The following is a 24245-nucleotide window of genomic DNA, read 5'->3' on the forward strand; positions in this document are numbered from 1 at the left end:
ACCCCCCTGTGGGGGCGCACTGACCACCAGGGGGCAGCTCCTGCGTTGAGCATCTGCCCCCTGGTGGTCAGTGAGTGTCATAGCAACTGGTCATTCCGCCATTCAGTCGATTTGCACATTAGGGTTTTATTATATAGGATGTTGTCTTTTGAAGAACCAAACTTGGTAAGTTTAATCTAGTCAAGGCTATCAGTCTTTAATTGTTTGTACTTTCTGTGTCCTAAGAAATCCTTCCTTATTCTGAGATTATCAAGTGTCCTATATGCTATTTTCTAAAAGTTGTATTTATTTTTGCCTTTCACATGTAAGTTTTAATTTGCCTGGACTTGATTTTAGTGTATGATGTGAGAGAAGGATAAAATTTTATATTTTTTCTACACTGTCTTAACTTTTTGCACTCGGATGTCGAGTGTGACTCGACACAGTTAGCATTAGAATAAAGGAATTGAGAAAAAAGCAAGCAAGTGCAAAGGGTTAATTGTTCTGATTTTGTGTTAATATCTAGAAGGGTATAACTCTAACAGAAATGTCACAAACATTCTTGGCATTTTTTTCCACGTATGTCTAAAATAAACTTATGAAGTTCCATGAAAACTCGATTGGAATTTTGGTTATAAACTGTACTGATGCTAGATCAATTTAGGGAAAATTAATATTTTTACAATGTTCCCATTAATGAATAGGTATCCTATCTAATAAAGAGGGAATATACAAACTGACTGTCACAAAGATGGCGGCGCCCATAGCCACAAGATGGTGGCACCCAGTCCCCTCAGCCCCGTCGGAGTCCCCCAGTCCTTTTAGCCCCGCCGGGGGTCGGGGGTGGCAGGCGTGCAGTGCGGCCAGACCCACCCTCAGCCCCTCAGCCGCCCAGGGCCGGCCCGAGGCACAGGCAAGCCTTGGATGGCAGCTGCCCAGCCACCTAGGGCCACCCAAGGCTCAGGTAACCAGGGCTGGCCGAGGCTGGCGCTGCCGGCAGTGGCACCATCAGAGGTGTGAAGGGGGCATCGCCTTCCCCTGATCGCCGGGTTGCCTCCCACCCCTGAGGGTTCCCGGACTGTGATAGGGGGCAGGCCAGGCTGAGGGACCCCCTCCAGTGCATGAATTTTCATGTACCGGGCCTCTAGTATATTTATAATATCCTCTTATATTTAACTAGAGGCCCAGTGCATGAAATTTGTGCACGGATAGGGTCCCTAGGCCTGGCCTGCAATCAGGGCTGATCTTTCCCAGCAACTGGCCCCACCGCCCATGTCCATCACCACTCACCCCCACTGCCACCCACCCCTGGTTCCCGGTTCCCCATTGGGCAATCTGAGCTTGCCGCTGGGGGGAGGGACTGAGAGGTTGCCTAGCAGGCCCTGATCAGGTGATCGGGGCCTGTGGGCCGGGGGCAGTTCCTGCGTTGAGCATCTGCCCCCTGGTGGTCAGTGCGCGTCATAGCCAACCTGTCATTCCGCTGGTGGTCAATTTGCATATTACGCTTTTATATATATAGATTGCTACTGCATCTGGATTATTATTATTTTTTAATTCCTAATACTGTTTATTTGTCAGTGCCCCCACCCCTTTATTCTTGATTAGCCTTATGGGGAAATTTTATCTACTTTTTAAAATTTGCTTCTTTGTGTGTTTTTTGGGTGGTAAAATATACAAAACATAAAATTTACCACTTTAAACATCTTTTAGTGTACAGTTTTGTGGCATTAAGTGCATTCACATTGTTGTGTAGCCATCACCCATCCATCTCCAGAAAATTTTCATCTTCCCAAATGGAAACTGTGTCCATTAAACAACTCCCCATCTCTAACCCCACACCCAACCCTTGTCAACCACCATTTCACTTTCTGTCTTTATGAATTTGACTATTCTAGGCACCTCATATAAATGGAATTATACAATAGTTGTCCTTCTGTGACTTACCATGTCTTCAAGGTTCATCATTTGTATAGTATGTGTGAGAATTTCTTCTCTTTTTAAGGTTAATATTCCATTGCATGCATATACTATATATTTTTATTCATTCATCTGTCTATGGATACTTAGGCTGCTTCTACCTTTTTGTTTCTGTGGATAATGCTACTATGAACATGGGTGTATAAATATCTCTTTGAGTTCCTCTTTCACTTCATTTGGGTATATATCCAGAGGTAGAATTGCTGGGTCATATGGTAATTATGTTTAATTTTTTAATGAAGTACCATATAATTTCCCACAGCTGTATTATTTTACATTCTCAGCAGCAATGCGAAAGGGTTTCAATTTTTCCACATCCTCACCAACACTTATTTTGTGTCTGTGTGTTTTTAAAATAGCCATCCGAATGAGTGTGAGGTGGTATCCCATTGTGGTTTTGATTTGTATTTCCCTAATATATTAGCGTTTCAAATTTTGGCTTTGTCATTTATTTTCATTGTATATTTGTTCTCTATTTTGTTATATTTAATTTTTCCTTTCATTACTTCTCCTGGGTTTATTGTGCTGTTTTCACTTCCTAAATAAAATGCTGTTGTTGAAATAAGGACCACAGGCCTAAATTTTAAATTAGGACAGCTGCTTACTGACAGCCTGCACACGGGAAAAGAACACAATCCACAATTACATAGCTCCACTCCTTTGGCTCCTTAGAACCTTAAGTTACAAGAATCCTTTTCTACATGTTTACGTTGATAATATGGGCAGAACTAGCCCAGTAATACAAGTCAGCCTCAGGGTCTGATTCTGAGAAATATCGTTCTCTATGCTTAAGGGTCTCTTTTTCCTTTTCTGTGGTCAAGAATCTAAAACTTAGCGGTAGAGGTTCCTTGTGATACAGGGCACAGCTCTGTAAAAATTTACCCAATGACATGGAGGGGATATAGTCACTTCTGGCAGGTCAGGGGTGAGTGGAGTCTTCATCTATGTATAGCTCATTAAATTAGAAAAGGCTCAAAATTCAGCCTTTAAAGTTTCGATATGTAGCATTCTTCTTATTGTTCATGCCCAAGTAATTTCTTATTTTTATTGTTTTTTGTTTTCTTTACTTAAAAGTAAAAACTTTTAGAAGTATGGTTTTTAATTCCATGTAGATTATCTCTCTCTTGTTTGAAAGTTATACTTTCTATTTCCCTTAGTAGTTTTCTTAGCTATTTAACCAGCAGTTTTCAACCTTTTTCATCTTGTGGCACACATGAACTAATTGCTAAAATTCTGCAGCACATCAAAAAATATATTTTATTTTTCGTCAGTCTGACCAAAAAAAAAAAAAGGCATAATTTTGATTCATTCACACTGGATGGCTATTGTTGTGTTGGCTATTTTCATTGCTGTATTTGACAATCTAAGGGAAAAGAGGTCAATGCCCCTGACTAAACAGCCAGGTATTGACTGTTTTAAAAATTCTTGTGGCACATATGATGAAAATTGCTTATTTAAACACATTTACTTAGAGTCTGAAGTTAAACCTTTCGACCTCTTCTCAAATAGAACCTCAGCATATTTTACTGATTACTATCCCCTTACCTCCCATATGTTATTTTTATTCAGAATTTTAATCCATCCTCTCATTTTTAATACCACACATCACATTCTTATTACTATTTTATATAGTCAATGTATGTTTAAGTATACCTACATATTTACTAATATCTTAGTAATCCATCTTCTCAGACCTTCCATCTGGGATCATTTCCTCTTCTTATCTGAATACATCCTTCAGAATTTTCTTCAGAGGAGGTTGGTTGGCAGTAAATTTTTTTTTTTTGCCCCCAAATGTCTTTATTGCATCCTTTGTTGATATTTTTACTACACATGAAAATTCTAAAAATTGAGCTATTTTCCTATCCAACTGAAGATATAATTTCACTATCTTTTGGTTCCTATTGTTTTTGAAAACTCAGCTGTCAGTTTAAATGCTATTCCTATGTATCTGTTTTATCTTTCTAGCTGCTTTTAGTATCTTTTTGTTTGTTTAAAGTTTTTCAGTTTCATTATAAAATGCCCATTATAATTTTATTTTCCTTTCTTCTCCTTTGTTGGTCTTTCTGGATCTTAAGGTTAGTATTACTTAACAATTCTAGAACATTTTTTTTTCTTCCTATCTGCTAGAGAATTTCCTTTTGGAATTCTAATGACAGTATCTTAGGTTATCCTCCTAGTTTCTTAAGCTCATTTCACATTTTTCCTCCTCTTTGTCTCTCTGAGCCATATTCTGGATTATTTAGATCTATTTCCCAGTTCACTAGTATTCTCTTCAACTGTCTCTAATCTCTTTAATCCAGTGATTTTAGTTCCTATTTTTATATTTTTCATCTCCAGAAGTTTCACTTCCTTTATTTTTAAAATCTCTGCAGATATTTTATAGTCTTTTATTCTTGTTCATATTTTCAATGCTTTTAAAAATCTTTCTGAAACATGTAAAAATATTTATATTTTTGATTGATATTTCCAATAATGAAGTATTTACAGGCCCAACTCTGCTGTCTGTTGCTTCTGCTGGCTTTACTCATGGAGACTTGTGTCCTTGTGTTCTAAGTGAAAACTGTTTCTCCAGAGGAGATTTTTGTTCATATCCGAGAGTCACCTAGGGTTGTTTAGGGTAGCTACACTGCCATTATGCCATAAGAGAATATCTACTTTAATTTTCTCCTTTCTCAATGTTTCTCGAAAGAAATAGTTCCCCAGTGGATGAAAATATACTTTGGAGGATATGAACTAAGATATTGAAATATCTTCCAAATCAAATTCTTTACCATTTGTCCCTGGGTTCTACTTAGGATGTTCATTTGGCTGTGAATGTACCTCTAATAGGAAGTATAGTCCCTTCTGCAGTTTGGTTACTAAACCATCCCTATTAGCTCATCTATAAATCATGAATGTTGAAAATGCATGATTATCATTAATCTCAGTCACGTTATAAAACACTGCTTAAGAAATAACCCTATAATCATAGAGATGCACAAACCTGTGAGGGTCATCAGGGTCACAGTTAGGAAGAAACTGAGTGATTGCTTCTGCCACTTCTTCATTTGATAAAACATCCCACAGTCCATCTGTTGCCAGGATCAGCACATCATCTGCTCCATGCTCATATTTGGAGAGATCGTAGACTCTAACCTGAAACCAATGAGAACACTTTGGCTTAAGAGGTTGTAAGCACATCATTCCCCCTAACGAACTGACTTCTGATCTCCAGTCCCTTTTCCTGCCCATCTCAGTGGTTTGCAGGTATGCATTGTGAGGTATTCATTGTGCAGCAAGCGTTGTGGGCAGGGTAGCTTCCTTTGGAGACTTGTTGTACAGATATATGGGGCCTAACGGGTGGCTTAATAGTTTGACAAAGAAGAAATAAACTGCCTGGCAGGTGTGGCTCAGTGGTTGAGCGTTCACCTATGAACCAGGAGGTCATGGTTTGATTCCCAGTTGGTCTGCCCAGGTTGCATGCTCGATCCCCAGTAGGGAGTGTGCAGGAGGCAGCTGATCAATGATTCTCTCTCATCATTGATGTCTCTATCTCTTCCTCTCTGAAATCAATGAACTGAAAATGTAATGCCTGAGATGTTGCTGGAACACTGACTTACAACAGATACTACGCTAGCCAGAGGCTTGCTTCCTTCTTTTCTTTGCATGTCCATTCCACAAACATTAAGGGCCTGCTCTGGGCCAGGTGCTCTAAGTCCAAAGATGAAGAGCAGATTTCCCTGCTTCTGAGTTCTCAGTGTGGGGGTGAGATAAGGCCAGTCTAGGATCCTTAGTAGCTGCTCTGTATGTATTGGCCTGGGACAAAGGAAGCACACTTTATGCAATGCACTTATTGATCACCTTTTGGCTTACCTGTTTGTTGCCCAGAGGACTCATCTCACGTAGGTATGGAGCTCTAAGGCTACACTGAGGTTTGAGGAGCCTCAATCTAGCCTAATTAACAACAGACGCATGCTCACATGCTAAGTCTGAATCTCCTAAGCGTGTCTGGGCAAATTTTAAGCCTTTACTCATCTCTAGTACCTGGAATGACTTGGGTATTGCAACATCCACCTAAAATCTCTGAAAAGAACAGCGTAATCTTGGCAAAACCAATAATAATAAAAATCAAGCCTTATTTAGGTTAGGCCACAACTCTATATTCACCCTGCTTCGGCTGGGTCGGGGGAGGAAGAGTTGGGGATTTAATTGTTGTTCCCTCCTAATTTGGCAGAACCGGCAACTGCCTATACCACCTCATAAACTGAGGACAAAGGCAGGTCAATTTCACCCATCTCCCAGCTCCTTCAGCCCCCTCATGGCTCTATTCTATTTTCTAAAAACAAGCCTGAGTGAAAGCTGTGGGTGAGGGGAGGGGAGAGGGCGGAGGAGGCAGTGTGAGCAGCTGCTCCCAGGCCCCATCACAATCATTACATCATCTCAGGTCTAGAGAGAATACAAATTCTAAGAGGTCTACACACTGCTCAAATCCATGTCTTTGAAAGCCAAGCTTATGTTTTAGAAAAGTTTTCCCAGGCCAGTGACACCCTGCCACGGGACTGGTCCTGTGGGCTAGCAGCCTACACCCAGCAGCAGCAAACAACGAAGGGCACCACCTACCCACGGAGCCCTGGGAAAGTGAGCAGAATTGAAAAGCAGCCTCGGACCCAGGCTGCTAGGCCTGTGACGGAGATGGTAGCAATTAGCTAATGGCCCAGTGTGCAGACCACACTCAGGGGAAGAGCACTCAGGGGTATATAGTACCCCTTTTAACACTTTCTCAAAAGGCATGCTCACTTAAGGATGTTTACATTCCGGAGAAGGCAGGGTGCCTTATGAGGCCAAATTAAAGAAAATGAGAGGGAGGATCTTAAGTTTAAAGACCAGAAAGTCTCAAATGCCAGAATTCTATCCTTAGGCCACAGAATTCATGTGGTCCAATTTTCACTCCACAGAAGCAGCCAAATCCCCTTAGCGCTGCTTTCTGCGGTTCCCGGGGGCCTTCGAGCAGTGCTTCTCATATGCATAGAAATCAGCTGGGGATCTTGCTAAAATGCAGATTCTAACTCCGTTCTGGGGTGAGTTGAGAGGCTGTATTTCTAATTTGTTCCCTCATGCTCCGAGCCTGCAGGTCCAAGGACCGCACTTTGAGTACCAGGCTGTAGGGAAATCAAGGGCTTAGTAGCCTACACAGTTATCCCCCGGGGTAGGCTCAAGAGAAGATAGCAGAGGTCACGCCTGGGCTCCCAACTTCAAGTCCTGGCTCACTGTGTATGCAATAACTTTAGGAGAGACTGCTAGCTTCCTACTGGGGAATTTCTACAACGAATTTCTGTGATAATTTGAGCTCCAAAGGATAGAAAATGTTAACTAAAGGGAAATGGGTAGATATATGGAGGTTAGGTGGCCCAATCTTATGCTTATAGCTAAATAGCAGATTCTATCTGCCTTCCTTCCAGGTCCTTCTAAAAGAGAGGTTTCTAGGTCTGAATATAATTCCATTCAATTTCAGGACCCGCCCTATGTGTAGGATGCCAAAATCTCTTCAAGTACTTTCTGCTGGCCCCCAAAATGTGGAGACCTGAGTTATTCAAGCTGAAGCTCTCCTGCCCACTACTCAACTGGAAATCTGGTGAACAGAATGGATGTGGGTTGATAAATAGAAATATGTTAGAAAACACTCCTTTTCCATTCTCTCAATAAATTGAATCCTCCCCTAATTCCACTATTCACATTTCCACACACAGCTCTCTAATGCAGTTTCATTAGCCAACATGAAAATCCCTTTCAATACCATTCTCCAACTAATTTTTATGTAAATAATAAAAAGCTGGTCTCAACCGTATTCCCTGAGGCACTTCCCTAATTAACATCCTTTTAGGTTTCTTTTTACTGCGACCCTTTGTTTCCTGCCCTTTAGACAATTTCCAAAGGACTTTGCCAACTTTCCACTTACAACTCATGTCTTATACATTAACCTGTGATGCAGAACATTTTGTGAGAAAGCTTTCAGAAAAATTGGACTTCCATGCAAGACATCCCACTGGATGCTCGACCTCCTCAGCGGCAAGGGCTTCAAAGGATTCCAGCGGGCTCTGGAGTCCTGACCTTCCCTCTCTGAAGCTGCAGTTGGCCCTCCTCGGTCAGACCACACTCATCTCCCCCAAGTTCCCTGTTCCATCCCTTAAATAGCTTCTTAATGTTCCGGGAAGCCTCACACCAAGCTAATAGGCTTTGAGGCTCCCCGGGACTCAGATACAGGAAGAGAGGCTTTGAGGCCTCGGGAGGGAGAGGTGTGCTGCACAAATGCTTGTCTGAAGGGGAGCCGGAGAACATGTCAGGGCTCCCAGCGGCTCCTTCCTGCCTCACCATCTGCCAAGAAAGGGAGAGAAAGGCCACAGGAATCCTTGAGATTCTTGCAGTTTCTCAGAGCAATTTCATTTGAGTAGCTGAGACAGGAGGCCTGTGTGGCTCCATCTGCCTTCCTGGGGCCTTTGTTACGTGTTGTTTATTGAGCAGCCACCATGTGCCAACGACTTTTCCAGACGCTGGAGATAGAGCTGTGAACAAAGTGACAGCCTCGCATGACTTCTAACCTAGGAGGTGAGACAGACAGACACCACTGTCAGGTGACAGGTGCTCTGAAGAAGAATCAGGCAGGGGGAGGAGAGTCATTTTGGAAGATGTGATTTTGGGGGGCCTCTCTAGGATGGCACTATTTGAACAGAGATCTGACCAAGTGAGCGGATTTCCCACAGGTTCCTTCTTGTGCCTCTCCTTTTCCAGGACCCACCACTCCTCTGGATTAAGAATGTGTCTAACCCCACCCCCCACCCCCCACCCCGCCGAGGAAGACCAAAGCGCAGCATCTCCGTCCTGGGCCTCTGCAGTCACAATCCTTTCCCACCCACCAGCACAGTCTTTACCTATTGCTACCCGTCTGGGTTCACTTGTCTGTCTCCTCTGCAAGGTCAGTTATTCTCAAATTTTAATGTGATTAAGAGCCCCTTGGTGCTAATTAAACAAATGAAGATTCCAGGGTCCACCTTTAAAAATTCTGATTGTGTAGCTCTGAGCCCAGGCATCAGCCTATTTAAATTAAGACCAGGTAATTCCGATGCAGGTAGTGGGGGAACCACACCTCGAAAACTGTCCTAGGCAATAAGCTCCTAGGGGCAAGTTCTGAGTTGTCCCGTTTGTTTCTGTCTCCACAACAGAGCAGAGAGCCTGGCACTTGGTAACCATTCAATCAGTAACCAAGGGGAGCATTTTCCCTGTTGGACATTTCCCCTTGTCCTGCTCACAATGAACACCCCTTGAGTTGGTTATCTTATCTCCCCCCTCCCCCAATTCAGCCTCTGGGGGCCAGAGATACAGTTTTTGCTCCCCCCCCCCATGGGCCTAGCAGTATTTTTCATGGTATAAATCAAAATAGATCTTCAGGACATATTTGCTGAGACAAAGAATAAATAAGGGGCGAAGAGAGGAATGAGAAAAATTCGACATATGAAATCCATTCAGAAGCCCATGGTGACCCAACAGACTTAGCTTGTTAACTCCAGCAGTCATCAAGTAAAGCACTGATATTTAACAGAGAGCTGCTAACAAACAACAGAGTGTTAGGGAGGGAGCAGGGATGAGTCGTGGTGGCGGGACATGAGCCACTGCTGAAAGTTCTCGAGGGCCTTCATTACTTAGAGATGTCCCTAATGTCTTCACCGACCACCTATTTTATGGAGAAGTTTATGACAAGCAACTTTTCATACAGCACCTACACTTGGCAGTGTCCGGCCGCAGGCTGCTGCTTCAGCGCTTGTCTAAAACATGTTGGCATCTTTGCTCTATTACTGATGGAATTTCAATGTCATGTTAAGAGAGCTCATACGGGCTTCTTAAAACGACTTTTAAAAAGAATCCATCAATTCTTCCATTTGCCCAATCTCGGCTGCTTCTCTAGGATGCTCTCACGGCCTTTACATCTTGAACAGCTCAGCAGATTCTCCAAACCTTTCTTCCCTTTTAAGTCCTCGGCGTAGGGCGACGAGCTCCTGCAGCGCAGGCCTGGCTTTCTGGAGGAGCAAGAGCCCTCCCTTCGTTATCAGGAGCCCTCACTTCAGGTCTCTGCTTCTCACCAGCTTTGGGACTTGAGACAAGCCATTTATTTTCTTTAGCTATCAAGTTTCTCATCTCTGAAATCATTGTTAAAAATTTGGAAAAAAATCACAAAGCTGTTATAAAGATCAAATGAGATAATGTGGAAGGTCACTACAAATTCTCATGCACTACCTGTTCCTTTTCAAGGCACTGATCTCAGGGTGATACACCTGAAAGTCACCTAGTTGATGGAAAGAGATGAGTAAGAGTGGGCTCTGCGGACCTGGGATCCAGTTCCAAAAGTCTCATGTAAAATAACAGTCACTGGGCCCGGCCAGCATGGCTCAGTGGTTAAGCGTCGACCTATGAACCAGGAGATTGTGGTTCGATTCTCAGTCAGGGCACATGCCCCGGTTGTGAGCTCGATCCCCAGTGTGGGGCGTGCAGGAGGCAGTCGATCAATGATTCTCTCTCATCATTGATGTTTCTATCCCTCTCTCCCTTCCTCTCTGAAATCAATAAAAATATATTTAAAAAAGAGAAAATAACAGTGACAGGGACTCTCAGTAGTGTTCTTGGAGAAGAGTCAGGTCGTTCCCAAGGTAAAAGCTGCCAATTTTAGAAAATAAGGAGAGAACAAAGTCTTGTCCCCTATATCCCATGTGGCCAACCAACCCAAAAAGCTCAACCTATAGAACTTTGCACGTGACACTTGTACCAGAAGAAAATAGAACTCTAGCGTATCTCCTTGTGATTCTATACACCAAGTAGAATATTTCAGCATCGGCATTCTGACACCGAGATTGCATCCAAATTCCCTATTGTGATTCTGTCTCCACTATACAATGTCGTGAAGCACACACTGAATTTGATGGCAAAAGACTTGGGTTTGAGGCCCACCTCTACTCCTTAGTAGTTAGCAAAACCACTTTGTTCATTCCCACTTCAGTCTGTTGACCTCTGCTAGGAACACTGAGTGAAGTAAAGATTCATCAGATGGAGAGTGTCAAGGAGCCGGAGTTGGACATCATACACCTTACATGTTAGAACATGCAGGGGCCAGAGGCTGGGGATATAAGAGAGGGCTGAGGGGCTGGGCGGCTTTCTGTAGTTTGGTTTGGCCAAAGTGCTAGATTTCTGCTGGGAAGTAGCAAGGAATGAGGCACGACTTCTCAAATCTTCAGTGTCTCCCTGTGTGAAATGAAAAGGTTAGGACTGGGCCACCACTGGGGATGCTCATGGGTCTAACATTCTTCTAGTCTTTCATCATAGGATGGGTTAGACCTTGATGTGACTGGCCTCAAAGCATCTGACTGTCCATGAATCAAGGGACATGTAAGTGTTACAGATATGTTGGCTGCTCATGCTACCCAAAAGGAGCTGGTTGTTTGGGCTGTGGGCATAATTGTATACTTTAAATATACCGCAGGTATTCTTGAGGGTTTCTTCTTTCTTCTGCAATCTACAGACAAAATAAACATTTGACTTTGGAGGGGAGGTACAATCTAGTAGCTCAGAAAGTTTCTAAACAGCTAAAATATTAGGTAGTGTGAAGAGCAGCCTGAAGTTGTACCCAGTGCCTGGCTGGCTGCTATGGCACAGGCTCCACTTTCTCCACAGGTCCAGTACTTTACAACTCAGAGGTGAATAAGCTCCAGGGAGGAACTTTCCGCTTACATGGTGGGGTACTCCCACGACCTGCCCCTTTCTCTGGGCTTCCAATGGCTAGTTCACCACTGAATCCAAGGCTCGCTGAGTCATCAGTGAACAAATGGGCTTGAATCTGGCTCATTAATCATTTGGGGAGTAAGTCTGTGCTCACTAACATGCCTGTTGACGGAGATGAGGGCCAGAGGAGACCCAGCCTGCGAGTGGAAGTACATGGGTGCCGTGTAGATGCACTGACTGAGTCAACACTCAGGAGACAGCGAGGCGCACACAGAGACCACACGTCCCCGTGTGCCTGAGATAGTTTTGGCCTGTGTTTTTTTCCCCTCAGTATTATTATAGATAGTGCCCCATTTGACTCTCAAAAATGCCCTGGTTGAGAGGCTACGTTATATGGTCACCTGACATATAGAAAAGGAAATGATCGCTCTCTTTACTCTTCTGGGTGCTACTTCCAACCAGCAGGACGGAGAGTAACCACGGTATGTCACAAGACAGTGTGGCAAAGTTTACAGTTATTATTTTTTTTAAACTTCACTCTGCTTCACCTTTAAATCAAATCGACCAGTGGTCGGCAAACTGCGGCTCGCGAGCCACATGCGGCTCTTTGGCCCCTTGAGTGTGGCTCTCCAGTTTAAGAATTGAGTACCCTAATTAAGTTAATAACAATGTACCTACCTATATAGTTTAAGTTTAAAAAATGTGGCTCTCAAAAGAAATTTCAGTCATTGTACTGTTGATATTTGGCTCTGTTGACTAATGAGTTTGCCGACCACTGAAATAGACCATCAGTTCTTGTCACATTGTTTAGTTGGTTTGAAATGTCTCTTAGGTTTCAGTCCCTGCCTCAGCTCAGCCCTTCACTGCCAGGAGTTTCAGTCCTACACCAGCTCCCTGCGTCCCTCTCTCCACCATCCACGCCCCACCCACCTGCTGTTCCAGGCTGACTCGCATCACCGCCTTTATCGTCTACTCCCCTGGCTGAAGACCACCTCTCCTGCTGTGGGTCCAGGTCAAGGCCCTCCACAACGATTAGGTTTATTCTATACTAGAGGCCCAGTGCATGATTTAATCATGCACCAGGCCTTCCGAAAGCCTCCTGCGCGGCGGAGGCTTTCTAAAGGCCTTGTGCCGGAGTAGACAGCCGGCCAGCTCCCCCGCTTTGGCTTTTGATCGCGGGGGAGCTGGCTGGCTGTCCGCCGGTGCACCAGGCCTTCTGAAAGCCTCCTGTGCGGCGGAGGCTTTCTAAAGGCCTTGTGCCGGAGTAGACAGCCGGCCAGCTCCCCCGCTTTGGCTTTTGATCGCGGGGGAGCTGGCCGGCTGTCCGCCGGTGCACCAGGCCTTCCGAAAGCCTCCGGCGCAGCCATGGCTCAGCGTCCTGCTGGCCCAATCAGCTACCCCGGCCACCCTGAGTCCCGCCCCCTGCGCCTCCTGCTGGCCCAATCGTGGGCGTAGCGGAGTGATGGTAATTTACATATTACCATTTTATTATGTAGGATAGGCCATTGCCCTTCAAGCTCATCTTCCTAGCTCTGTGACCCTGTAAGGCAAATTTTATTCACACCAGACTCACTCCTGCTTTCTTTTTCTTGTCCTTCTTCCGATTACATGGTTGTCTCTCCCTTCTCTGAATGCTCCTGGTCTCTTAGGAAGCAGGAATCACAGACTTTATGGCTAATTAGTCTTTGGCTAGTGTCACCTCCCAACTGGCCCAAAATTCTAGCTCCTTGAGGACCAGTTCCCCAGTGTTCTCCTCGATGCACATCACGGGGCCCATGACCCCTCTGTAAAGAGCCAGGGGAATATGTGGTTTTGATGGAATGTGAAGAGAAACTAGGAACTCATATGTTTTATGCCAGGTTCTGTGCTAGGTCCTTTATGTATGTCATTTGTTCCTTAGGTTCTTGGGTATAACAACCCCACTGTCCTCTTTTATTGAAGAGGAAGCTGAGATTTAGGTAAAGTAACAGTGTCAAGGTCACGCAGCCAGTCTGAGTTTCTAACCACTATATCGCACCGCCTCCTGAGGCATTTTTGAGGGGTCTAGGGAATTTTTTAAAACAAGTTTTTCCTCTTCTACTACCCAAAGATAATTACTGTGACCACTTTAGAAAACTTCCTTCAAGATTTATATAAACATAGACATGCATATGTGTGTACATACACATGTAACCTTTTTTTGTACCTACGTATGATCACAATCTTAGTATATACAACCATGTTGCTTCACTTAATATAGCACCACCACTGCCCATGTCATTACACACCAATGTTTCTTCTGACTTGGCCAGACTGTAGAGAGTACACAATACAGTAAAACTTTCTCTTTCCCCAAGTGGGACTTTTTGGCTTGGGGCATGAGAAGCTACCAAGAATCAGAAAGACTGTAAATGTTAAGGTGTCAATGTGAGATCTTAAATATTGTTCCTGTTTTCATGGGAGATAACAGGGGAGCCACAAACAAAATAGTTATTCTCTCTTAATGTGGAACTCAGTCCTGGGAATCCCTAAGTGTGAAGCCTTCCAGATGCCGGCGGGGAAGGAAGACTTGTATTTACTGACCACGGAGCAGGCCTTGTGCCAGGCAATTTCATGGATGTTCTCGTCTGCTCCTCCCGGTACTGTGTTGGTGCAGGCATTTCCACCCAGCCTGAAGGCAGGCCACGGGGACCCGGGGCTGGGCTGGACTTCAGATGCCCAAGTCGCCATTCTGCCTGCTTTTAGAGAAGGCTGTTTCTTTCAGATAAAAGGAAAGGTCACGTCTCAGTGAAGGAAACCAAGAATGGGCTAAACGAGTGAACTGGAGTTACAAACAACAGCTGCCAGGAATCTTGAACACGGAGGAGAGGAAAAATGAAGCCGAGAGGAAATGGAGCTCCCCGTGGTTCCGTCTGGCAGGAGCAGGAGGAGGAACGGCTGCATGGAGGAGGGGGTGGCTTTGCAAACTGGCCCCCACGCAGGAAAAGACCTCATTCTTTCAAGAGCTCAAAAGGGGGAGAAAAGCAACAGCCGTCTTAGAGTGGAGGCTGGAAAGTGTGAGCAACATTAGAGGAATCCTAGCTCTGACACAGGCCAGAAAGGGCGTAGAGCACAGAACATCTGGAAGTTTGGGCTTCAGGCTGGGGCCAAGGTGCCTGCGCTGCACAACATGATATGTGTGCTGGGCTGGGCTGGGCGAACTGCAAAGCCGAGGCGGAGGGTCTGGGCCCCAGTGCCTTTGGTTCACAAATCCTTCCTTCTCCCCTTGAACTCTTCAGGATGGTCTGAAAGAGGTGAATGGTGATGAGCTGCACTGAGCAACGGGATGGGAGACCTGGCTGGGAGGACGCTGCATCTCATGCTGTCACTCGGAGACCACAAGGTGCTGGGACCAGGGGAGAGTCAACCGCCCTCCGACCCTGGACCAGCAGGCCTGCGCTGGTCGGCGGGGCCTCTCTCGGAATTCAGTTCTTGGCCAGAAGTCCCTGCCGTAGACCTCGGGAGATCTGAGAAGGCTCAGTAAACCTGGCGGCTGCTCTTCAGGTTTGGCAAACTCGAGATTTTTCCAGTGCCTTGCGTTCAGCAAAACCGAAAATGTGTTTGGCTGGAAACCCTCCTCTAATTTTTAAACCCCTGTGCATTTTTTTTTTTTTTTGGTAAATTTGATCCACATGCTTTTGATTTATTTTTATTTAACTCATCACGTCAGATTAGGAGCTACAATGATGAAGGGAACAATGCTGATTTCCAAGAAGGGTTTTTAGCCTCTTTTCTTAGAACTAAATCACCTCTCCCCCACCCCACCATTTCAGCCACCAGACTGAGCGGGGTTTGTAATTTAGAACCCAAATGTGAAAGAGATCCATGCTTGGCAAAGACGAAGCTCAGCGCAGGAATGCTCTTACGAAGTCACGGTCAGAAAGCCGGGGCAGGGTGGGGCTGGGGGATGAAGACAGGAAGGGAGTCGCTATTCTTCACTGGATGGTTTAAATCAGTTCACTTGGCTTCCTGGGCTCCCAACAGAGGCCCTCGCTGTTTCTTAGAGCCAGACTTTAATACTGCCACTCAGGGAAAGAAGTTCCTGTCCCAAGAATGGGGTGGGGGGGAGGCTCCCCTATATTCATCTTCTTTTCTCTACACTCCTCCATAGTAGCCAATCCAAGGGGCTCCTCCTCTTCCCTCTAATCTCCCTCCGCCTTTCCTGGCTCTGCCTAAGGCCGCTCCATCTGGAAGCATTTAAAATGTACAACCATTTTAATCTCGTGCAAAGGAATATTGGGATCTATACAACATACCCATTAAGCTAAATTAAGGGTCCACATCTCATTTTGCACAATTCTGTCTGGCCTAGGTTGGCACACACTGAACAACATTACTGCCTTTCCCCATTACTTTTTTTTCTACATCATCATCTCATCTCCTACAACTTAAGTCTGAGGCCGGCAGTATTTCTCTGAAAAACTGGACACTGAGGTCCCAAGACCAAGGTCTCTCTTCCAGCACTCAGTGGGTCCCTTGGCCACTATCCAAAGAAATAACCTTGAGCTCGGCGTCTCTCCCCTGTGCGCGCTGATTGGATTGGACGGGCCTTGGTGTAAGTACCATCTTGCTCCTTAATAACTGTACACCGTTGGGGGAGTTATTTCATTTCCCTGGGTCTCAATTTCCCATTCTATAAAATGGGTATAATAATCACATGTATTTCACAGAGCTGTGAGGATTAAATGAGATACTGCATCTATATATAAATAAAGTATGTTGTCTGATCCAGACTAAGTAGTTAACAAATGTGACCTGTTGTTATTATTACAAAAACTCAACACTTCATTCAACTCTACACTTCTCTAAGACCATGTACATCTTTCCAGGATTGCCAGTTTCCTTTTGAAGCCTTCCCCATTCCTCACCAATGTGGGACTGACCAACCCACTTCCCTGCAAACCGGCATCACTGAAGACAGATGACCTGGGGCTTCTGATCAGCCAGCTGGGAAGTTCCATCAGTCCTCAGGGAGTCTCCCACACAGGCCCACGTTTTAAAGCTACAGTCTCCTCTTGGGATGCACAGCAGCAGAACGACTGGAATAGCTATAATTTCACTGCATTAGAGATAGTTCTCCTTCAAACCAAACCAAGCCTCTTCTCACTTTATATAGAAAGCACATGTGTGTGTCCGGGGGTGGGGGGTGAGAAGGTTTTCACTTTGCTTTAAGGAGCAAAATGGTTACTTAGTGTTTCCTGAGACGCTCCCTACATGGAACACGAGTCACACTGCCTCTGTCCCTTTTGGAAAGCAGAAAGGTGACGGCACCAGTTAATATGTCTGGTAAAGGCCTCTCCCAAGGGGGAAAACATAGAAATGCCTGAGTTTAGTATTTATTGTTTTTCTCTGGCCAGGAACCGTTTCAGCAGTAATCTATGGATCCTGATATGGACAGAACTGAGGAGCCAGGACACTTTGATGTAATAGTGGTCCTAATCACACGCAGAATTGCTAGGAGGGCTAAAAGAGACATTTGCAAGCTCGTGATGAGTGGTAATTATCACTTCTACCCAGCTAACCGCACCTGACATCCTAGGTCAGTGATGGGCAACCTTTTGAGCTTGGTGTGTCAAACTTCGCCAAAAAACTGAGCATAACTCGGGTAGTGTGTCACTTTGAGGAAAAAACATTATTTCGCGATATTTATAGTTTAAATAACATAAATGTATAATTGTTATATATAATTGTATTTAATAAACCAAAAACTAAATATTTAGTGCTGACACGCATGTCAGAGGTTCACCATCACTGTCCTAGGTGATCTCAGGAAATCTGTGTGTCTTCCATGCCTGATCCTTACCAGGGACCACCCTCTCGGTGGCCTCCTCTCTGCCTGTGGCTGGGTGTATTTTGGACGCCAGCCTCAGCAAGAGAAGAAACTGTCCCTGCTCACAGCCCTGCCAAAGGGGCAGGCCTAGGTGACGGTGCCCGCCAGCGGCTCTGGAGTGGACACACAGCCTGAAGGGGCAAGCTACAGACGGGAAAGTCACTGCGGCCAATGGGATTCCCCTCTGGTGATCTGGACCGGCAAAGGGAGAGACTGGGTTGACCGGCAGCAGAGACACATAGAACCTGGCTGGTCCCATTAACGGCAGCACCCTCCCGAAGGGGACAGCCTCCCCCTGCTGAGGCTCCCCAGGACGCCCTGGGCCCAGGACCACCTCCCCACACAGCCTGGCTGCTCACGCGTTCTTAGACACCACAAACACCTCTTCCAACAGCTTCAGAATAAGCATGTCGCCTTTTCTGAGTTAGCTTGAGTGGGTTTCTGTTTCCTCCAACAGAAAGAGCCTTCGCTCACACAGCTCCGCCCCTTGGGGAGAACATGCAGATGGAGCCCTGGCTGAACATTCTGGGCACTTCCAGCGCAAGGCATCGCTTCAACGATCAGTCACACGGGAGGCAACCCCGACTCACTCCTCCCTGGCTCCCTTCTACCGCCGACATCCGAAAAGTTAAAGCTCTCTCCCTCCCGGCCTCCCTGTAGCGAGGGGAGGTCATGTGAGATAGTTCTGGCCAAAGATTTGCAAGTGAGTGTCTGTCGGGACAGATAGTAGCGTCCCTCCTGTGTTGCGTGAAAATGTCATGCTTGGAGCTGCTGCCACCATCTTGCAACTGCGAAGTGAAAGTCAGACGAGATATTCCAGCCCTGGCACATTGGAGATGCTACACCACCGGCAGCCCCCGAAGAACAGACCCCTTGTTATGTGAGAAAAATGTATCTCTAAACTACCATTAGGCTTTTCTATAACGTAGAAGCAACATCTTTTTGAAATTATGTACTCTGAAATAGAACTTGATATTATTTCCTGTATTGTATGACAAATGATTTTTTTAACCCAAATTTATGACTTGTTTTTCAATTAGCTTCTCCATATGTCAACTGAATGATACCAGCTCTCCAGGTAATTAAAAATCTAAGAGGAGAGCTCTAGCCGGTTTGGCTCAGTGGAAAGAGCATCGGCCCACGGACTGAAGGGTCCCGGGTTCGATTCCGGTCAAGGGCACGTACCTTGGTTGCAGGTTCCCCGGCCCTGGTCGGGTGTGTGCAGGAGGCAACCAGTTGATGTGTCTCTCTCACATCGACGTTTCTTTCTGTCTCTATCTCACCCTCTCCCTTCCACTCTCTCTAAAAAGCAATGGGAAAAATGTCCTTGGGTGAGGATTAACAACAACAACAAAAATCTAAGAGGAGAGAAAAATATACATCACCAACTAGGCTATAAGGCAGAAAGTGCACACGCTGTAAGAGGCAGCTGCTCTCCATACATCTGGAGTAGGGAGAAGACATTGCTGATTGAGGGGGGTGGGGGTGGGGGTGGATCACAGAAGTCTCCACAGGAGTAGCATTTAAGTTAAATTCTAGAGAAAAAAAGGATTTGGGTGTATGGAGATGGGTAGGAAGGGCATTCTAGGTAGAAGGAATAGGTTAAGTACATATGGGAAACTGAAAGCCATGTGTAGGAAATAGTCAATTCCTTCAGGCTGCAGTAGGGGAACAAATCAGATAAAAAAGTTAGACCAATTTATAACAAGCCTTGAATGCCAAAAAAAAAGAAGGAGTCTGGGCTTTATTCTCCAGGTCATGTGCTGCTTAAAGCTTCTACACAAACAAGGTCACAGTAGCTGCTTGGGAAAATCTACTTAATAGTCATATGTGGGATGGACTGAGGAGGCGGGGATGCCGCTAGGAGGCTATGCAGCTACCAGGACAGAGGCCATGAGGGTGTGAAAGAGGACAGTCAATGTGAGAATGGGGTGGGAAGGAGAAACAGACACGAGAGAGAGTACAGAGGTACATGCCAGACAAGCCGACTGCATTCAGATATGGGGTGAGAGTCACAGGAGGAGCAAAGTAAGAAAATACTTTATTGTACAAAATAGAAACAAAAACCTCAAGCAGTACCTCTGGAGCTGAAGACAGGAATGGCTTTATGTAGATGTTGGAGTCATGCACCTTCAGGTCATGGTCCCCCAGCCCCCTGGTCACTCCGATAGTTGCCATCACTCGGGCCTGGGAGGAAAGCAGAGGGTCATGAGAAACACTCCCACGTACGAGCAGTGCAGCCGCCACGGGCCCAGAGAGAAGCAATACTTTCCCAATTCCTCTTGCCTCTTGCTACTAACCAATGTGGGTAGCGGTTTCCAAGGAGGGGCTCGCTCACCAAGGTCACTTATGTCCTTGGCGAGTGGCTTTTCCACCAGTTATCTTAAGTTTGATGGGTGGCTGTTGTCTCTTTCCAGCTTTCTTTTGTAGAGACTGGAGGGAAGGGTGTCCAATAAACCAAATCCAATACATGCGTGATGTCTACAGCTACTAATTTCAGTCCCAACCAAATCCAACAGCATCCATCCGTCTGTCATACACCCACTCCACAAGTACTTGCAGAACACCAGCTATATCTCTGGAGCCGTAATAGGCACTAGTAAAAGATGCAAAGAAGTCAGTGGCAGCTCCTATCCTCCCAAAGCTCATATTTTACACTTTACAGCTGGAGAAAATAAACCACTAGCAATGTGCAACCTTCCCTTTCTCCACAAATTCCCTCTGGGTGGATCAACAAGAGGGAACCACCACACAGAGGCCTCCAGGCTGAGACCCCACCACCTGTGCGCTTCTGGTTTTCCGAACACTTTAAGGAAGCAAGACTATCATTACTCTTAATGCCTACGCACTCAGCCTTCATACCTCCCAGGATGCCACAGATTTGATCTACCCAAACATTTAGTGGGCACCTGCTAAGTGCAGACACCATGCTGTGGGGGACAAATGTCTATGGACTCGTCCCTACTATAAAGGAACCCAGTAAGGGAGAGAAGAGGTACATGTCCAATGATATATAAAATATGGCCAATATGAAAGATATATAAACAATGGGTGGTGTGAGTTCAGAGGAGTAAAACTTCTGCTCAGAAGGTTCCATGGAGGTGGCACTAAATTTCTACGCAGAAGGACAGGCAGCATCCAGACGGGTAAACACAGAGGGATGAAGCTCATTCTGGGTGGAAGGAAGCTCAATGCCCTAACACTTGGGTCATCAATGATGTTATCTGGTGTACTGTCATGGTTCAAAGCCCCGAGCTTGAATCCTCACTTCATTGCTCGGGTAATAAGAATAACTCATAAATGCTAAGAAATTTTACAATCTCACACATCACCATCACCTTCCCCCCAGTTTCCCCAAAAGGCTGTGGAGTTTGGAGCTGGTTTTAGATCAGAAGGTGGGCAAGTTTACATTAAACGTGGAAATGAAAGGATGACATGCTTTTAAAAGGCAGGAATCAAAGGGGGTAAAATGCAGACCCGGATGTGCAGCTGGGACCTCTGGCCTCAGCACCTGGCTGCAATGTCTCTGTTTGCAGGAAGAATGCAGTGACTCCAGTTTCTTGCCCTGAGTGGGAACTGGCTTCAGAGCCTCCTCATCTTTGCTCCAGGACGGGGAGCCACGTCTCTGCAGAAACCCTCTGCTCTGCCAAGCGGGGGAGCGGGCCAGCCCCCTCCCAGCCGGTAAGTGTTCAACTCGAGATGCGGAAACGGCGTCCCCGCTCTTCTCCCTGCAGAGGCACCTCCCCTGGCTGCAGAAAGCACAGGTGGGCGTGTTGGTCCAAACACAGTGATGTTCTGATAGTTACTGAATTAGTTTACAGAGTATATAGTGTCACCCACGCCAGGCTGAAAGCACTGGCAGAAATAAAATGAAAAGCGACAGCTGCGAAAGCATTCGGAAACTCCGGGGCAGGTGTGTGCAGAGGGACGCGCCTAAAGGCCGGGGCGGCACGGCCGCGCTGCAGGTGAAGCTGCCTCGGGAAACCGTGCGACCCCAGCAGCGGCTGTGCTGCAGGGGTGCGGGGAAGACGGAGCCATGCGGCCTTTAAATAGGTCACAGCTCCTGCGACAGCACCGGCCAGCTGCACATCACAGGGCTGCCGAGCCCCAATTCCCTGACACGCCGGAGGAGTGCGACGTGCTGGTAAATGGAACTTTTTCTTGACTGGGAAAACCTTGCTCCTTCAAATCTTACTGTTGATAATCTTCAAAGAACACCTCTGTCCATTTTTGTTATGCGGAGGACAGTATACTGAACATAACCGAGTGGCTGACTTAATCCTCATGCAGTTGTTGAGGGCCTGCCCTGTGTCAGGTGCCAGGCTGGACAGGGACTGGGGGTACGGCCCTCGGAGGACATGGCCCTGAGCCCGCTGGTCTCACTGGCGCCGCGGGGGACACTGAGAATCTCAGCCCACGGAGAACTCCAGGCGCCGCTGGGGCACCGGGCTGAGTGATGGCATTAATGGTACCCACGGTGCTGAGAGGCTCAAGTACTTCTCTCGGGAACAGAGCCCTTCCTTGTCACGATCCTCAACCATGGACAGTGAGCTGGGTGTCCCGGCTCCAGGAAAGGGACACGTTCGTTTGAAAAGTGGTCGCTACATGGATCAGATAGTCATGTTTCACTTCTCTCCATAAATGCCTTCCCATGAAATCACCGCTGGGCTCCACCGAGCTCTCAAATCTAACTAACTCATTCTCTCTCCTCTCTCATAGATGCACACACACACACACACACACACTCAAGTTCTGCTCAGGAAGGCATCCTCCAGTTTTCTTATGAGTCAGTTCCTCCTGCTAAAAGCTATCAAATGCTGGGAAAATGCCCGCTGAACATTCTTCTGAATGTGGCCACATTCTTCACTTCTCACTGGAACTCTCAGCACCTGGCTGGAACGGCTCTGTTTGCAGGAAGAATGCAGTGACTCAGAAGGTGTTTGTTCTGATTGGGAACTGGCTTCAGAGCCTCCTCATCTCCAGGATGGCAGCCTCCCCCAGGCTCTGCGCACAGACCCCCAGAGACGACAGCTTCCTCCGCGTCAGCAGTGCCTGCTGCTCAGCGTGCGGTGCCGACGGGGCCTGGGTGCTGGTGGGGAATGCTCTGTGCTGTCCCGGCACGCGCTCGGGTCCCTGTGGTCCAACAGCTTCGTCACAGTAAGGCTCTGGGTCCCCGTCCACAGGCCACGTGGAGAAGCAGACTTGCAGGTGGGTGTGAGCACGAGGAGGAGGCAGAGGGCCCGGCTCCGCAGCGGGGACCACCCCTTGCAGCTGCCTGGCTGTGCCTGAGAGGTTCTAACCTAGAGTCTCAGCTGCCTCGTCCGCCAGCTCTGCCTGCCCGTGGCTTGTCAGACACACAATGCGCTGATGTATGTGCAAGTGGTCATGTTACACACGGTAAAGGGGACTGCTATTTTCACAAAACTGACTCTCCCTCCCTCTGAGCTCGCCGCACCCCTCCCAAGCCTGCCACTCCTGGGACCCTCAGGACAGGAGGCCTGGAGGACACGGGAGGTGACGCTCTCCGCAGTCAGGGCCGTAGGACCAGGCGCTGCAGAGTGGAACGCACAGGCCGCCCGGCTCTGCAGAGACGGCCTTGTTCTCCGCCTGGGGGAGGTGGACGCCTACCTTCTTGCCTTCTCCGTATATTAGGGGAAACTTCAAGTCATCATCCTCAATGGTTTTGTATGCCCTGTAGGGGATAAACAACATTCTTTAACAGGTTTGCACTCAATTAGTGACCCGCTCCCCTGACACGGGCTGCTCGGTGCCTTCTTTTCCCCGAGACTCCATCCGCTCAGCACACTGCCAATCTCTTTCTTTCTAAAGAGCTATTCTCCCTACAGAATTGTGTGTGTGTGTGTGTGTGTGTGTGTGTGTACATATTTTAATGAACCAGAAAATAAGGTTTATATGCTTGAAGAGGGAAAGAATAAGTTGGCCCATTCATAATGAGCAAGAAGGGGAGGGGGGCTCCTGTCCTGAGCACTTACTGCCATGGGATAATGAAGTGCCCAGCACCAGTGACAGGGCCTTGTCATTAACCTGAACCTGTGAGAAACAGCGGAGCTCTGACGTGGATGGAGAGTGAATATGCGCCGAGAGCCAGTTCTCACCTTGGGGGTTGTTTACGCCAAAGCAGCCTGGTGTGGGGATGGCTGGAGAGGAATATTTAGAGCCTGCTTGACCTCAGTGTGATATTCAAGGCTGGCAGAAAATTCTGTTTCACAATAGCTATTAAATGGCCATTCGACACACGAAAGAAAATCCGGTTTATGCCTCAATGGTTTCAGACATGGTTGTCCAGATGCCACGCACACACGGCACAGGCCAGGGCTGGGGAGCAAATGAAGCCCGTGTCTTGCAATTTTGCTCATAAGGAATTTTAAACACAAGCCAACAGACATGGCACCCGATTACCACCTGCACCCTGAGCAGGTCGCTTCACCTGTGCTGGTCTCGGTTTCCTCACCTTGAAAACGAGGATAATCACGCAGGATGTAAACAGCTGAGGTCAGAGCCTGGCACTTAGTAAGCACCCAATTAGTGAGCTATTACTAATATTTAGGACATAATTAGTACTTGGCACACCAGTTTCCCTCTCTTCAAAATTGGGATGACACTGCCTAATCACCACCTCAAAGAAATATTAGGAAGACAAAGTAGAGGTTGGGGTGGGTTCTACTAGGTTAGGTTC

At 46.6% G+C, this 24245-nt stretch overlaps 1 protein-coding gene and 1 long non-coding RNA gene across 4 annotated transcripts in view; one reads left to right on the forward strand and one right to left on the reverse strand.

Moving 5' to 3' along the window:
- LOC307102368 overlaps window positions 1–19619 on the forward strand; it is a 92236-nt gene extending 72617 nt beyond the window's left edge. The window contains exons 1-3 of one of the 2 annotated variants that reach the window (XR_013813732.1): window positions 14462–16273; window positions 16548–17257; window positions 17479–19619. This is a non-coding gene — a long non-coding RNA (uncharacterized lncRNA). Of the gene's footprint in view, window positions 1–14461; window positions 17258–17478 lie in introns of those variants that run through there. The other variant, XR_013813731.1, reaches the window with a different exon arrangement.
- Window positions 1–24245, reverse strand: part of PPM1H (protein phosphatase, Mg2+/Mn2+ dependent 1H) — a 247544-nt gene that overhangs the window by 26257 nt on the left and 197042 nt on the right. The window contains exons 7-9 of one of the 2 annotated variants that reach the window (XM_079775920.1): window positions 23177–23240; window positions 19628–19735; window positions 4943–5094 (exon numbers count right to left, since the gene is read on the reverse strand). In XM_079775920.1, the coding sequence (XP_079632046.1) occupies window positions 4943–5094; window positions 19628–19735; window positions 23177–23240 (324 nt within the window). Of the gene's footprint in view, window positions 1–4942; window positions 5095–12990; window positions 14437–19627; window positions 19736–23176; window positions 23241–24245 lie in introns of those variants that run through there. The other variant, XM_079775921.1, reaches the window with a different exon arrangement.

The sequence above is a fragment of the Cnephaeus nilssonii genome (genome assembly GCF_951640355.1).
Source record: "Cnephaeus nilssonii genome assembly, chromosome: 6".
Classification (NCBI taxonomy): domain Eukaryota; kingdom Metazoa; phylum Chordata; class Mammalia; order Chiroptera; family Vespertilionidae; genus Cnephaeus; species Cnephaeus nilssonii.